Source organism: Thamnophis sirtalis, unplaced genomic scaffold, assembly GCF_051295495.1.
Source record: "Thamnophis sirtalis isolate CommonGarterSnake01/CBP01778 unplaced genomic scaffold, rThaSir2_p1.2 scaffold_14, whole genome shotgun sequence".
NCBI lineage: Eukaryota > Metazoa > Chordata > Lepidosauria > Squamata > Natricidae > Thamnophis > Thamnophis sirtalis.
In genome coordinates, this window is record NW_028261394.1 from 22,830,813 (window position 1) to 22,848,287 (window position 17,475).

Consider the following 17,475-nt stretch of genomic DNA (forward strand, 5'->3'; position numbering starts at 1 on the left):
GAAGCGGGGAGGGAGAGAGAGATTGAGCAGTGGGCGGGGGGAGCGGGTGAGGGGGGCAGGCGGGAAACATTCCAGTACTGTCCCACCGGATGAACGGGTTCCAAAAGGTACGCTAAATTTCATGAATCGGTGCTGGCATATCAGTGCGAACAGGGAGAAACCCACCCCTGGATCGTTTGCACTATTTAGTGCATTGAAAGGGATACCCTTTTTTTCCGAAGCTATTTGGGTGAAAAGTTGGAATATAAAAGCTGATAAGTTAGTAAAACAATTCCATGATAAGTTTCCTGATAAGCCAAAGGGTCCTCCGGGGGGTGGGGGGGGGGAGAGGTGGCTAGTTCTGCTTATGTTAACCCATACATTATTCTCTTTTCAGGAAACACTTTTCTTCTGAGGAGAGGCTGCCTGTCAGACCTGCAGCCATATTCATTTGGATCTTTGGCCTTCCACACTTTCTATTATTCTACTATGCGTTTTCCATTGTGGGAAAATGGGAGGGGGATTGTATGGAGTTAGATGCTATGTAGCCCAAACAAAATTCCTTTCTAGAAAGCCAAGGTCATCCTTTTTCTCTGCACCTCTGCACCTGACCGGAAGTGGATGGGTGGAGTTGCCAGCATGGCAGTGTAAGATTGGACTAGTGTAAGATGTGATGGGCTGATGGGTATGGGGCAAGTTTGTGGACTTTCAATTGGGTGGGGAAAACCAGGAAGCTTTCAGATTCAAGTTTTTCCAGATGTGCCAATATTGCCCTCTTAATAAATTGGAACTTTGAGCAACACTTTGCCTTGGACTCTGATTTAATTTTGGATGGTATTTGGAACCCTAACATTATTTTCATTTCATTAACCTTATATTTTAAGTCATTTAGCTTTATTATGGCCCTGCCCACGCATCTTAAGTAGCGTCCCTAATGTGCCTGCCACTCAAAGTCCAAATGCCTGCTCAGACACTCCCCTCTGCATCCCAAAAGATTGTACATTTGATTGTGCACAATGCCAAATCTGATCCTCATGAAAAAGCAGTTTGGTTAACATGAAATGGATTGGGAGTGGGGGGAGGTGGGAATGGGCTTTCCTCACAAACCCCATACACTGAAATAGCTTTTCTCACAGAAAACAGCCAATCAGATGGCTTTAGTTATAGCTTTAGCTAGTTATACACCTGGAAAGGGTGGGTTCCTGCTAGTTCTAACCTCTTCTATAGAAGAGGTTCCACAAATCTACAGTGTCGTTTAGAACCTCCGCCCATCCACACATCATCAAGATGAAGAGCGAGAGGAGGAATTCTGGGAGTTGAAGTCTGCAAGTCTTAAAGCTGTCAAGTTTGAACACTCCTGGGGTTTTTTTCTAAATGGTTAGGGGTGCAAGGGTCTTGTAACTTGACATCTTTAAGACTTGTGTGCTTCAAATGCCAGAGTTTCTGAGCCAACATTTTGGTTGCTAAACAAGAGCGTTGTTAAGTGAGTTCCACCACATTTTATAAGTTGGCCACGCCCACCCAGTCACATGACTGCCAAGCTACTCCCATTTGGTCACATGGCCAGCAAGCCATTCCCACCCGGTCACGTGGCTGGGAAGCCACTCCCACCAGTCACATGGCTGGCAAGCCACTCCCACAAAGCATCTACAGAAGAGGTTCTAAAAAATTTGAAACCCACCACTGATCTGGAAGCTGTGCATTTATGGGGTTTCACTTGAATAACTTAGTCCAGAAGTAATTGAAAGCACATTAGGATATATTTTCTGAAATGGTGGACATAGTAAACCACTTAATCTCCCTTTATTGGCTGTTAGATTAGGTTCCCAAATCATTCATTTAGAGAGGCTGCTGTGGAAGACTGGATGTGTTTTCCCCAGTAAGGGGGGGGGGGGTCTTAGCTGCACTGTGACTGGGTTAACAACCCACACGATGGGGAAAGGCCCAATGAATTTGGGGCCGAGTTTCTTACACAGCAAAGGCATATATATGTATGTGAGATATATATTATATTAAGCTTTATATTGGTGACTGGATTTAAAGTTTATACTTTCCTATTTTCTGGAATGATTTGTTAGAGCTTCTAGGTTGATCAAATGGCCTTTGTATTGATGAGGCTGTCCCAAGAGAAATGATAGAGGGTCAATTCAGAGAGCCAATGGAATGGCGATTCAGAAAAAAGCCTATGAAAATGAGATTAGTGCCAAGGGAATTTCTACATTGTCTCAAAGAGTAATGACTGAAGAGCAAGTCTATCGAGATCCTTTTGAATGTTGTCCCTGTTTCCTTGTAGGTGAGTTATTCCCCAAAACTGTTTAATTTGCACATTTTATGGGCATCTTTCTTTTCTCGGCAATTTCTGAAGATTTGAAAAGTATTGAGCTCAGACAAAACCAGAAGTTTCCACTGCACAGCCCTATCCATGTGGACATAGATCCACTGAGAACCATGGAGAACAACCAAGCTATTCATCCAACTTTGAATCCACTTGGTGGGTGGGGGGGCATCCATCCTGTTCTGTTCTAGTTTATCAAAAAGGGGGTATGGTCTACCTTTTCAAATGCTTTACTGAAATCTAAGTACACTACAACCATAGCATTCCCTTGGCCCATTAATTTAGTTATCAAAAAAAAGCAATAATATTTCTTGTTTTCTTACACAAATTGTTTTCAACAAATCCATGCTGCTTTCTGGTAATCACTGTGTTTAATTAAAAGTACTTGCTAACCTAAACCTTGATTGTCATTTCTAGGCTTTTCCTGGGTATTGATGTTAATTGGTTTGTAGTTTCCTGGATCTACTTTTTTTTCCTTTTTAGAATTTGGAAACAATGCTGGATTCCCCCAGTCTTGTGGAACTTTCCTGTGCTTCAGGATTTCTGAGAGATTTTAGTCAGTGGCTCTGGGATGACATCCATCAGCTCTTTTAACACCCTGGGATGTAATCTATCTGCTCTGAGGACTGGAATTCAGAGCAACTGGGTGTTCTCTCACCAATTATTTGCCTATTTTGCTGCGTACTTCTGTTTTCCTGCGATTTCTGAGAAGTCAGACTACTTTTTTCTTTTGTGAAAGGACAGTTGCAAGATAGGCAGTTCAACATTCTCCCTGTTAGAACGGGTAAATGGAAAAAGCAGACTCGGGCTTGCAGTAACAACAGCTCTTTATTAATTGTACTATGTACAATCTAGCAAAGAATCTGTCTGGCAGCAGCCCTTTTATAGGGAGCTGTCAGATGTCTTAACCAATCACCTTTGAGTATTTTCCCGCCGGATCAGAGGACCTTGGTGGAAACTACCATACTGTCTGTCAGTATGTAACTCCAAATTGCATTGCATCACAATGGTCTGGGCCTCTGGTGTGGCACCACCTACAGGCAATTGCTGGTATGCCTGCGCCATTTCTAATTTAGCAAATACTTTTTCCGGGCCATGGGAATGACGTAAATGCTGGACAATGGGGACTGGATAAGTGCTTTGTTGTAGGGCTTCATTGATGGTGCACTTGTAGTCTGTGCAGATGGGACAGACCCATCAAACTTGACCAGGGTCACTATAGGGATCTCCCAGCATGTGGGATCAACTGGCTCCAGAATCCATTGGCCAATTAGCTTGTCCAATTCAAAGTCAATTTTTGGGTGGAGGGAGAAAGGGACCGAAAGGGAGGGGGTTTAATCTAATGGGGCAATATTGAGGTCCAAATTGAAGGTGATTTGGATCCCCACATACTTGCCTAGACTGGTGCTGAAGACATCCTTAAACTCCCTCAGTCGTCCTTCGGTACTGTCATCACGAATCGTGTTGATGCCGGTTACCCCCAAGCCTAGGGATTCGAACCAGTCTAAGCCCAGGAGATTCTGCAAGGCTCTGCCAACCACTGTTATGGGAAGCTAGCCATCAGAATCTTTAAATTGCACCCGGAAGGTGCCCTGTCCCAAAATGAGGATTTGGTTCCCCTGGTAGTTGCTGAGGCCCAGATTTGGAACTCTCAGCTTGTGCTTCCTGGTGCTAGGAATGGCCTTTTTAAGAGTGGCCCAGGATATGATGGTCAGTGATGAGCCAGTATCAATCTCCATGTTGCATGGAGATCCTTCAAAGAGGATGGAGATCTGCAGCTTTTTGTTCCGCAGGGGTGCTTGCTTGCCCGATGGTTGTCTGGAACATGTTGTTGGCATCTGTTTTCTCCACTCTCTGCCACTAATCCAGCAGAAACTCTGTCTGGCAGCAGCCCTTTTTTAGGGAGCTGTCAGACGTCTTAACCAATCACCTTTGAGTATTTTCCCGCCAAATCAGAGGACCTTGGTGGAAACTACCATACTGTCTGTCAGTATGTAACACTCCCTGCTGTCTGTCACCATCTTGCCATCTTCTCCAGCCAGAAAGCAAGCATTTTGTTGACTTTCCTTTTCTAAAAGCATGGCAGGAATAGCCAAAACTCCAAAAGATAGGCTCAAGATCCAGATGGATCTCAATAGCCTTGAACACTGGGCCCTATCTAACAAAATGAAACTCATTGTAGAGAAAAGCAAGGTTTTACACTTACACAATAAAGCCAAATGCATGTATAGAATAGGTGGCACCTGGCCAAACGGTAGTAGCTGCAAGAGGGATCGTGGAGTCCAAATGGACAGTCACTTAAATATCAGCCAGCAGTGTGCTGCAGCTGCCCAAAAACCCTATGTAATCCTGGGCTGGTCGTTTGTGCATGCACGCTGGGGTTGTGTGCATAGCATTACGGGTGTGGCATGCCCGTCCACGACCCCCCCCTGCGCTCCCCCTGCTTTTGGCACGCAAGGCAAAAAAGGTTCGCCATCACTGATATAGAGGCTCAGCAGGGAAAGCATAATTTGGAAGGGGCAAGAGCGCCACATGCTGGCCTTTAAGAAGTAACACTAGAGAAGAAGAATGTAGAAGAATCCCACAGAAAAGGTCTGCAAGAAGTAAGCATTGATATATAAAAGTTAGAACTACTAATAACAACATAGAGAGGTAATTGTAATAGCAATAGTAATAATATATGGAGATAATTTTCATTACCAGAATAATAGCATAGAAGCAATAGAACGAGAAAAAGTATATAGCCGTGATGACGAACCTATGGCAAATGTGCCACAGGTGGCACACGGAGCCATTTGTCAGGGCACGTGAGGCGTTGCCCTGTCAGCTGCCCAGCCGCATGCACGTGCTGGCCAGCTGACTTTGGCCTTCTTTTGAGGCCATTTTTCACTCTCCAGAGGCTTCCTTGCAAACCGGCAAGTTTGGGAACGTATTTCTGGTTTGCTCGTGGGGCTGGTTTTAGCCCTCCGGAGCCTTCAGGGGCCTTCAGGAGGCTTCCCTGAAGGCTCCAGAGGATGGAAAACAGCCCTACAGACAAACCAGAAGTGACCTCCAGTTTGTTCGTAGGGGTTTTTTTGTCCTCTGGAGGCTTCCCTGAAGAAAAAAAACGGCCCTATGAGCAAACCAACTTCCAGTTTGTTTTTTGGCCTCATGAGCCTTAAGGGATGTTTTTGAAGCCTTTGGAGGGCCTCCAGGGGAGAGGGGGAGGCTGTTTTCGCCCTCCCCAGGCTCCTAGAAAGGGCAAAAAAAGCATGCCAAAAGCGGGGGGATGGGCGCATTTGTGCACTGGGTTCACGTGCATAGCATTATGAGTGTGGCACACCCACACATGACCCCCCTGTGCTCCCCCCCCACCTAAACAGGGTTAGCCATCACTGCCCTAGTGTATGTTCTTGAAAACAAAGATTGGTTGCAAAAATATTATGATAAAAAAACCAAATTCAGATACTGGAAAAGCCATATATTATACCATATATAATAAATAATTAAATATTTTTTGTCATTATTGCCAAGAAAGTTCAACAGTTAGAGTGTCCTTTCCCTCCATTTTTCTTTCTTTCCAACTATCCACATCCTCCTTTGCTTCTTTAGATGCCTGGTAAACCTGGGACAGAGTTCCTCAACCTTTTTGGCTTTGTGGACCAGCCAGGGGTGGGGGGGAGAAGGGATGTGCATGTGCTCACCCACCATTTTGGTGGGCCAGTTACGAATACCTAAAAGCCCATTAATGGACAGTGGGCCAGAGGTTGGGGATTCCTGCCCTAGGAGATAGGAGCTGCCCTGTTTAGGATAACCTGCTCCCTCCTGAAAGGGGGGGAAGCGGGGGATGCCTTACAGCGGTGGTCCCCAACCCCCGGTCCGCGGAGTACCTGGCACCGGGCCGCGCAGCGGCCGGGGGCCATGATCGCTGCAGCGGCCGGGGGACATGATCGCTGCAGCGCAAAGGCTCCTGGGCCGTGCGCAAAAGCTCCTGGGCCGTGCGCAAAGGCTCCAGGGAAGAGAGCCCCACGCAGGTACGCAATCAATGTGTCATCGCGAACAACGCCCCCCCCTGCGCGCGCTCAGTGGGCCACGGTAAAATTATCAAAGGCTGACTGGTCTGCGGCGATAAAAAGGTTGGGGACCACTGCCTTACAGGGATGGGCTGAGGAGTTTGCTCAGTTTCTGTCAGACAAAATCGCTCAGATTCGGACAGACCTTGACTCCACTTGGACAGAACCAGTGGAGATGCCGGGGGAGGGTCTTGCTCAGATTTTCTGGAATGAGTTCCAGCTTGTCACCCCTGATGAAGTGGACAAGGCCATGGGAGCGATGAGTGTCTTTACCTGTTTACTGGATCCGTGTCCCTCCTGGCTGGTTTCGACCAGCAGAGAGGTAATGCGAGGCTGACTTCAGAGAATTACCAACTCTTCGTTGTGGGAGGGTTCTTTTCCACAACCTCTGAAGGAGGCGGTGGTGAGACCCCCTCCTCAAGAAGCCTTCTCTGGATCCAGCTATTCTTAAAAACTATCGTCCAGTCTCCAACCTCCCTTTTTTAGGGAAGGTTGTTGAGAAGGTAGTGGCCCTCCAACTCCGACGGACTTTGGATGAAGCAGATTATCTAGACCCTTTTCAGTCTGGTTTCAGGCCTGTTACAGCACCGAAACCGCTTTGGTCGCACTGACCAATGATCTCTGGCGGGCCAGGGATAGAGGACACTCCTCTATCCTAGTGCTACTTGACCTCTCAGCGGCCTTCGATACCATCGACCATGGTATCCTTCTGCGACGGCTGGAAGAGGAGGGAGTGGGAGGCACCGTTTTACGGTGGTTCTCCTCCTACCTCTCTGACAGGTCGCAGTCGGTGTTGGTTGGAGGGCAGAGATCGACTCCTAGGCCCCTTAACTATGGGGTGCTGCAGGGGTCGGCCCTGTCCCCCTCCTATTTAATATCTACATGAAGCCACTGGGTGAGATCATTCACCGGCATGGGTTTAAATACCACCAATATGCGGACGATACACAGTTGTATTTGTCCGCCCCGTGCCAACTCAGTGTAGCGGTAGAAGTGATGTGCCAGTGCCTGGAAGCTGTTAGGGTCTGGATGGGAGTGAACAAGCTTGCACTCAATCCTGACAAGACCGAGTGGCTGTGGATGTTGCCTCCTAAGGACAGCCCAGCTAGTCCGTCCCTAAGCCTGGGAGGAGAAAAGTTGCTTCCCTCAGAGAGGGTCCGCAAATTGGGGGTCCTCCTGGACCCGCAGCTGACGTTGGAACATCATCTGCCGGCTGTGACCAGGGGGGGGGGGCTTTGCCCAGGTTCTCCTGGTGCACCAGTTGCGGCCCTATTTGGACCGGGAGGCACTGCAAACAGTCACTCACGCCCTCGTCACCTCAAGACTGGATTACTGTAATGAGCTCTACATGGGGCTGCCCCTGAAAAGTGTTCGGAGACTACAATTAGTCCAGAATGCAGCCGTGCGAGTGATACTGGGTGTACTTAGGTACACCCACATTACACCTATCCTCCGCGAGCTGCACTGGCTTCCTATTGGTCTCCGAGCACGATTCAAGGTGCTGGTTATTACCTTTAAAGCCCTACATGGCCTAGAACCCAGATATCTTCGAGATGGGCCTTCTCCAGGTGCCATCAGCTGCGATGCCTGCGGAGTAGGGCCTTCTCTGTTGCCGCTCCTGCCCTTTGGAAAGAGATACCCCCAGAGATCCGGACCCTACCCACTCTCATGGCCTTCTGAAAAGCTATTAAAACCTGGCTATTCCGGCAGGCCTGGGGCTATTGACCTCTGGTTTGAGGTCCAGCCCCGCTTAGATTGGGTGCATGGTGTGTCTTTTTAAATTTGGCTTGTTTTTACCTGTTTTTAATTTTTCTTAATGTCTGTTTCTGTAAGCCGCCCGTAGTCCTCCAGGATTGGGCGGCCTATAAATTAAATAAACAGTTAAACAGTTAAACAGATCAGGTTCTTATCTCTGTTAAGGGGAATAGTAGCCACAAGTGTCTCTTTCTTGTTTACCTCTCTGTCTAGATAAATTTTCAATAAGAATTTATAATTATAATATAAATATAATATATTTATATTTATATTTGAATAAGAGCCGAGGTGGCGCAGTGGTTAAATGCAGCACTGCAGGCTACTTCAGCTGACTGCAGTTCTGCAGTTCGGCTGTTCAAATCTCACCGGCTCAGGGTTGACTCAGCCTTCCATCCTTCCGAGGTGAGTAAAATGAGAACCCGGATTGTTGTTGGGGGCAATATGCTGACTCTGTAAACCGCTTAGAGAGGGCTGAAAGCCCTATGAAGCGGTATGTAAGTCTAACTGCTATTGCTATTGCTATTATTATGTGTAGATGTCTCCATTTTCTCCTCTAAAACTGCATCTGTGGGTGTGTGCTTCTGTTTTGGAGATTTAAAAAGTAGGCTCAAACAATTCTTGTATTACATCCTACAACACTAGGTTTATTTACTTTTGTTTGTTGAACTCTTCACTTTCAGAGATGAACTTGAATAGGTGATGCCCGATTGAAACAAGAAGCCAAACGGTCATATAGTCGAAGATGCATTTTCAGAACTCAGTCTTACTTCTTGGGTCCTTAAAGAAAGAAATAATATCAGAAATAAAAATCCAGTCATTGTCAAACACTGTATGACTTTTTAGTACGGGTATGGAACTTCGCCTAGGAAAATGGGCTACAGTAGCAATAAAGCGTGGCAAATGGAATTGAAATGCTGTGGCCAAATCCCCAAATACGAAACCTACAAATACCCGGGCAATTTACAGTTGGATAACATCAAGCATGGGCAAGTTAAAATTGTGATTAGTAAATAATATATCCAAAGAGTGGGAAAGTGCTAAAAATAATTCAAAGCTATCCATACCTGGACCATACCTGTGATACAATACCTTACTGAAATTATTTGCTGGACTGAAATGGACATTTTGACAAAAAAAAAACACTTTTGGCTACTACATCCTCTTTCATTACATCGTCACAGTGATAACTGTGACCCATTGGGTCGTCTTTCCAGAAACATTTCCTTACCTAAGCACAGAACAGAATGACCACAGGTGGATTGCTATTAACGGCTATGGTTTTAAAATAATGAGAAATGAAGCATTGCGATATTTCTGTATATACATTATGGCAAATTGACATTGTTCATTGAATGTCTTGGTCCATCAACAAATATTGAAGAGAGAATGAGGCACCTTCTAATTTTTCTAAGATCCTCCTCATTCAAGGCTTCAGTCAAGCTTTTGTATGTTATTGAACTCAAGGTAGCTTGATTCATTTGGATCTAACTTAGCCTGTTGCCTTTGGTCTTAGATGTCTATCAACCATGTATTTTTGGAATAAACACACTCCTCTCATAGTGGATTATTTGATACACATAGCAATGCATTGCCATTAGCTTCTTGTTTATTATTAGGAGTTAATGATGCCAGCCTTAATCTTCAAAATGAAAGAAGGTACTGAAAGTTATCTTAGGAGTGAAGGGGCTCTGGAATGATTTGCAAACCAATCCCTTATTCTTTCAACATAATGTGATGTGATGTTGTTGGTTCTCTTTTGGTGTTGTTTGGTATAATGATGGCAACTCATTTGGCAATTTGTTGAATAAATTTTTCATGTTCAAATACTGCTCTCTGGTTAGGATCAATGTGAATGGAAGCTTTAGGCATGTCTCAAATCTGTACTTTTGAAAGTTAAAGGGAAATAATAGAGTAGAATAGGAATAGAATAGCTGGAAGGGACCTTGAAGGTCTTCTAGTCCAACCCACTGCTCAGGCAGGAAACCCTATACCATTTCAGACAAATGGTACAGGTTTCATTGTCATTGTAGTTTCTCCAATAATTCAACTATTTCATATCAAATTTCATCATTGTAATGATTTACAATTTCCATCATTTATATTGTAAAGTATACTCATTGTCAATTCTACACTACCTTGAGGATCCATGAAGTAGATTGGAATAAATTTGGCTTTCTGCTTGGGAATTTGACACTAAATGTAATGTAAGGATGAATTTCCTCTTGAAAAATCACAGAAGGATTTTATCTGTTTCTTGTTGGAAGGAATAACAGAATAACAGAGTTGGAAGGGACCTTGGAGGTCTTCTAGTGTCCAATCCCCTGTTCAAGCAGGAAAGCCTGCAGTCCAATCTCTTTTTACAAATCTCCAGCAATGGAGCCCCCACAATTTCTGGAATAAAATGTTCACTGTTAATTGTTCTCACTGTCAGGAAATTTCTCCTTAGTTCTAGGTTGCTTGCCTCTTTGATTAGTTTCCACCCGTTGCTTCTTGCCTTGCCTTCTGGTGCTTTGGAAAATAGGTTGACCCCCTCTTCTTTGTGGCAGCATCTCAAATATTAGAATACTGCTATCCTGTCGCCCTGCTCCTTTACATGAGATCATCTTTGCTGTGCTTCTCTTCACTCTTTCCAGAGTCCCAATACCATTTTTATATTGTGGTGATCAAAACTGGATGCAGTTTTGCACAAAGTGCACTTTATAATGCTCTAGTAAACTTACTAAAGCATTATAAAGTGGTACTAATACTTCACATGACCTTGGATCTATTGCTGTGTTAATGCAGGCTAGGGTTGTATTGGGTTTTTTTTGATGATGCACACATTGCTGGCTCATATTTAAGTGATTGTTCATTGGAACTCCAAGATTCCTCTCACGGTTACTGGTATTGAGCCAGGTTCCACCTATTTTAGACCTATACATTTGTTATTTCTTGTCTAAATGCAAAACTATATTTTTTCTCACCATTGAATTTCATTTTTGTTAGATAGGACCCAGTGTTCAAGTCTGTCAAGATTCTTCTGGATCTTGAGCCTATTTTCTGGGGTGTTGGCTATTTATGCCAGCTTGGTGTCATCTGCAAATTTGATGAGTTCCCCTTCTGTTCTCTCATCTAAATTGTTTATGAACATATTGAAGAGTTGTGACAGAACCTTGGGGTACCTCACTGCTTACTTTCCTCCGTATAGATGTAATTCTATGAAGGACTACATGTTGAATGTGATTTGTCATCCAGCTACAAATCCATCTGGGGGTGATGCTGTCTATCCCACATTTTTCTAACTTACTATTTTGTCAGATACCAAAATCCAAGTATACTATTTCCACAGCATTTTGCTGGTCTACCAGTTAAATTCTTTTTCAAAAAATGAAATGAGATTTGTTTGGCATGATCTATTTTTGACAAATCCATCTTGGCTTCTGGTTATAACTTTGCTTGCTTTGCTTAACATGTTTGCAGATCTGTTGCTTAATTTTCCAGGATCTTTCCAGGTATTGATGTCAGGCTGAGTTTGCTAGATCTAGTTCTTCCTTTTTTTGAAGACAAGAACCACATCAGCTCTTTTCCAGTCTTCTGGTTGGTGTTCCAGGATATTTGAAAGATATGATTCAATGTTTCCAAGATCATAGCTGCCAACGTCTTCAGAAGTCTGGGATATAATCCATCTAGTCCTGGCAATTTGAACATATAGAGTGGGATAGGTGTTCTCTTACCATTTTCTTGCCTATTTAAATTTATTCCTAGTCTGTCTTTTTCTGGTAGGTTGGGCTATTTTTCTTTTTGTGTGAAAAATGAATTAAGCAGCTCAGCTTCCTCCCTGCTCCCCATCACTTCCTTACCATCTTCTCCCATTAATGAAAATATTATTTCCTTGACTTTTTTCTTGTTTTTTACATGTTGAAAGAAACTTTTAACTGTTATTTTGACATTTGTTCACTCTGAGCCTTAGTGTTCCTGACTTAGTCTTTGCAGATTTAGGCTATAAGCCTTAGTTATGTGTCTCTCTTTCCATTTTTAATGTTTATCCTTTATCTTTCAGTTTATCATAAAGTTCTTGGTGCAACCATGCTGATTTCTTTTTGAATTTCTTTTTCTTTTGCTGTGTTGGGCTTTTAGAATCAAAATTTTCGCAAATGGAGTTGGTGGAGCTGCAGCTGGTGCAGCCAGAGCGTGTTTGCGGTAGGATCCTGGTTTTATTTTATTTTATCAATTTTTAGTACTCCCATTGGATCCTTTTTTATTTAACATTTTTTGGTGGAGATAACAGACCATAACACAGATAAAAAGTCTTTGTTGCTGCCAGGGATTAAAAAGGAACGGGAAAAATAAAGAAACGCCATGGCACCAGCCCGTGATCTCTCCCTCCAGTGAAAACAGCAAAACAACCAAGAATTGAGGAGCACTTTGTTGGCAAGAGTTTTGTAAGTAAAACTAACCACCCCTCCATTTCCAACAATTTTGAGAGATTAGAACGGGACCTGCAAAGAGATTTGGCAAAACAGCAGCTACTAGCAGCTTTCCCGATCTGGTGGGGCAAAACAAACTGAAAGCCAGCTGTTCTCACAAACAACTAGTCCAATTTCTGTATGGAGTTTGAGTTAAAGGTTAAAAAGGTAAAGAACAACAAGATAATTCAGAGTACGGAAAGTTTACCTTGGGAAAATTCAACAGAGTTTATGGCAAAGCAATGCCTTCTCACAGCAGAAACGGTTGTTTCAATATTTGAACAATTAATTGCCATCCAACATGATTTAGAGACATTGAAAAAAAATAAATAGCTGTTTTTCTTCAAGCACAATATCGGGCCCAGGCACCCCCACTAAAGTTCTTACAGCAGACTTGGTTAACTCCCATATGAGGAAGAGGAAAAAGAGCAAAGAGCCAGTTAAAGAATCGGATAAAAAGTGGCAGTCCACTCAGAAAAACAGTCCCTCCCCAGACAAGGCAATGAGCGGGAGATGTATTAATAGAGAAGTCTCACTGGAAGTCAGGAAAGCACCCCCTCCCCACCCCCCAATTACAACAATCACATCGCTCACTACAAGCACAACGGATTGCTCTTAGAATCCATGTGAATGGACTTAATTACAGATGTTGGAATACCCAAAGTGCAATACTAAATTCCCTAAAGCAGGTTCTTCACTGCCACAGGGGGCAGATTGATCTCCGTGCTGTGAAGTAGCCAAATGAGGCCCCAAATTGGAAGTGGATTCTCCTGGCTTTCAAACAGCCCACCATACCACAGATGTTATTTAAGATGAAGGCACATTTAGCCTCCTTTCAAATCTTTCCCATCAGTCTTCTGTGAGGAAAGAGTTACACCGTTAATTGTTAACATGTGAGCTCCTAAGGTGGCTGCCACTTCCTCATTTTCAACCTTGGGAAAGGGAATGAAAGAAAGTGGGAGTCAGCAAGCCTTGTCTGGTGATGAGATACTTAACAGCACAGCAACTGGCCTCATTAATGCTTTTGGCACTCTCCCAAGGAAAGAACAAGACAACATATTATTCAAGTTAGAAAATTTTTTAAAATCCTTATTGGTCACAATCGACGCAGCAGAGCTGCTTATAGATCTGATCTCCCCAAAAATTGACCCTCTCACATTTCACCCAGTGGACAAGGGATTGCATGAACATGAGATCATGGAAAATAGAAGCCAAGATCCAAAGGGGCCATTAGAGGTCCCAGGAGATGCTATCATCCTTATGTGAATATCCCATGACACCTTCAGCACCAAACCAAGAAACTGATGCGTGCACGCATCTTCCACTTGCATCGGAATGGCAAGCTCTGTTAGCTGGTGCTAAAACCTCTTACTCTGAACAGGTTCCTCAGGAATCTACACAGGACTTAGATGGTAACCTCTCTACTTTTAGAGAAGGCCAATTCTGTGCATGTGACACCTCAATCCATGGCAACAACCCAACAACTTCCCTTTAAATCAAGTTTCCTGATGAGCTGCAAAAGATGACCCACTTTCCCTTATAACCTATAATATAGCGGTCTGGTCTGTTCCATCAAAAGACCAACTCTTTTTTGACTATATATCACAATTTGACATCCTCTTCTTACAGGAAACCTGGGCCTTCACAGAGATTCAGTTAGATGCTGCTGTGGCCCAGCAGGAGCCATTGGAGCTGCCACCAGACTCCGACAACGAGGGGCCCTATGAGACGGCTCTGGAGGATGTGCATTTTGAAAAATGGATCAATATTCAGAGGAAGAAAATCTAATAATCCAAAACATCCTGGCTGGACTTCAAAATATTGCAGAAGGACTTAAGAGATTTGACAAGAAATTGGACAGTTTATGGGGTGCTACAGTTAAAGAGGAGGGGGTTGGAGCCCTAGAGATCAAAGAAGAGAATGGAAACATAGAAAATAAAGATAAGATGTCAGATGAATCCATCAGTGGACCAAATACGAGCGAAAGTGAAAAGAAGGGAAGCTGGAAAAGTGTTTTTGACAACTTGGAGCCTTTATTTCAACTTCAAGATGCAGGAGAGAAAAAAAGAGTGAAAAAGATGGAATTAAGAAAGAAGGAATTCCAGAAACAAGTTTGATAACCAAAGCTAAGCCTACGTTAATAACAATTAAAGAGCAATGAAACTACATGAGAGATCCTTTAAGCTACAGAGTGCGGAGAGAAATGTTAAACTCTGAAAAGATTCTAATAAGAGAAATGACACAACTGCTGGCGAGAGAGAAAGGATTATTTTGCTACTGGAAAGACACTGGCTGATAATGCCAATTGATGATAAAAATTAGCTAATTTTTGATGGTTAATAAGTAGGGATTTTAGTATTTTGTAGACTCAAAACAATTGGCAAAGGGTGGTGCTGATGGACCTGGAGAAGAAAAGAAGCAACATAACGCTTAAGTTCCAAGATTCCTGGAAGTGGAATGATTACCCCTAAACTAATATACCGTCCTCAATTCCACACAGTTTCACTTTTATCTCTCTGTTGTTTCCCTTTCCACCTTCCATGAGTTAGTTAGCACTAATGTGAAACTTGCAACTATCCTGACCATCTTACCAGGAGGAAAGCATACAAAACCAGAATGAACAACTGCATAAAAATGTGCACCACCCCCTGCCACCAGAAAGCTTTTTCCTTTTGTTCCCCCCTGATATCCAGTATCTTCCTTCTACGCTATTAATCTAAAAGTAGAGGCACGTGTGGTCTTACTTTTAAGAACAACAAAGCCTTCGGGGAGGCCACCTTGGAGTCCCAGACCAAGGCTGTTCAGATCAGATTGCTTCCGCGTCTGGATCCACTCTCGTATAAATCGGATATTCTGTTTGTCCTGCAGGTTGTTTAGATTTGTGCCCAGCAGGCCTTTCACATTTTCAGGGGTTAATTCCTACAGAATAAATAGAACAAAACTAGTTAGAAGCAACTGTCGCTTTGCTGCAGGGAAGGAGTGAAGTTGTCCTTGATTAAAGTCACTGCAAGTGAGCAGAAACACTTCTGCTTTTCTTACAGTTGAAGTCATTGCATTTCACCCCACAATGATTGTAACCCTGAGATGTCCAAATCTCCCCAGCCTGCTGAGGGAGAGGAACCAACCAGCAAAGACATCCATGCCACTTTCTCGTGTCATCATTTGGCTGCACCCATCTTCTCCCACCCATACCGTCAGCTTAGAAAAGGAAAAGCAACTGTGTGTGTGGAGTGAGCAGGTGAAGATGAGCTGAGATAAGAGAGAGACCAGTGGTGGGATTCAAATTTTTTTTACTACCTGTTCTGTGGGTGTGGCTTGGTGGGCATGGTTTGGTTGTCATGTGAGTGGGTAGGCGTGACTTGGTTGTCATGTGACTGGGTGGTCATGGGTGGGTGGTCATGTGATTGGGTGGGCGTGGACCAATGTTCCCTCTAATTTTTTTTCAGTGTGAGCGGAAAAGTATAGTGTGTGAGCTGCACAGTTTCATGCCTGAGCACCTAAGAGAGCCACAGTTTGAACTGCTGTCGCGTCTGCTGGACATTTGCGCAACCTTCCAGCGTCAAGCGCCAATTGCGAGCGAGGTTTCAGCCCGATGAATGCCAGACATGAAAAGTGCCACTCAAACACTATACTTTTCCCCTCACCCTGAAAAAAAAAGGCTCTCTGCTCAGCTTTTAGATTGTTAGACTGGCTAGAGAGAGACATGGCACCAACAGGGTCCTGGGTCCTGGCATTTTGCAGGCAACCTGTCCTCTCACATTCCTTTGGAATGCAACCCATCACATGTGAATTAGATTTTGCCAATTATCCTATTAAAAAATAACGCTATTATTCTAAAATATGACTAACTCAATATTAAAAACTGTAAATATGTAATGCTGATAAATAATAGCAGTAATTGTTATTTAGTATGATTAAAATCAGTATTGATATATCAATATAATATCTATTGAAATTGACAATATACACTAAAATAACAATACAAATATATAATGTGGAATATAAATGTAATAAATATAATATATAAATGCAACATAAAAAACCCCCTTTAAAGTAGTAAGATCAATTAAATAGTCTAGCAAGTTTGGACAATATGCTATATGTTATGTTACTTAAGAATATATATACCTCAGAATCAGATACAACATCCACATCATTTCCAACTGAGTCAATAAAATCATATGCCATGCCAAAACTATTTTAAATAAAGATATGAAATTAATCAAGTCTTGCATTTATTTTTCAAAATGAATGTACAAATGAATGCAAAGCTCCCACTGGCGTCCCCGCCCATGGCAGCGGCGCCTCTCCCTCCACGCGGAGCCCCTGAGCTGGCCCCTGCATTATCCCTTCCCCTTCCTCCTCTGCCGTGCTTTTGAGGCCACGGGAGCTAGTAGGAAAGCGGCGGAGGTGGAGGCGGCGGCAGGGATAACCCAGAGCCCAGATGACTCCGCTCGGAGCACCTCAGCTCAGCTGGGCTCTGGGTTATCCCTGCCGCTGCCTCCACCTCCGCTGCTTTCCTACTAGCTCCCGCGGCCTCAAAAGCATGGCAGAGGAGGAAGGGGGAGGGATAACACGGGGGCCAGCTCAGGGGCTCCGCGTGGAGGGAGAGGCACCACTGCGGGAGCTTTGCTGGTGAAGGAGAAGAAGCAAGAGGACTGGCGGCTCATCAAAACAAGTCTGGGGAGGTCCTTTGCAGGCGGCCAGTTCTAGGCGCCTGCAAAGAACTTCCCCACGTTTGCTTTACAGAAAACTCTGCGCGGCAGATAGACTCTGCTGCGCGGGCTTTTCTTGCGAGGTGCGTGGCCGCGCAGGTGCGCACCTTAGAGGGAACAGTGGCGTGGACAACTCGATGTCACTCATGTCGAGAGACGCTTTGCCTAGCCTGACCTCATGACCTTGGGGATGC

The 17,475-nt window shown here is 44.0% G+C and overlaps 1 protein-coding gene across 1 annotated transcript in view; it reads right to left on the bottom strand.

Annotated features, from left to right (window-relative positions):
* Positions 1 to 8,736: 8,736 nt before the first annotated feature.
* Positions 8,737 to 17,475, bottom strand: part of MSLN (mesothelin) — a 42,895-nt gene continuing 34,156 nt past the window's right edge. The window contains exons 12-13 of the mRNA XM_087729493.1: positions 15,311 to 15,485; positions 8,737 to 8,898 (exon numbers count right to left, since the gene is read on the bottom strand). Coding sequence (XP_087585619.1) covers positions 8,885 to 8,898; positions 15,311 to 15,485 — 189 coding nt within the window. The 3' untranslated portion in view covers positions 8,737 to 8,884. The remainder of the gene's footprint in view (positions 8,899 to 15,310; positions 15,486 to 17,475) is intronic.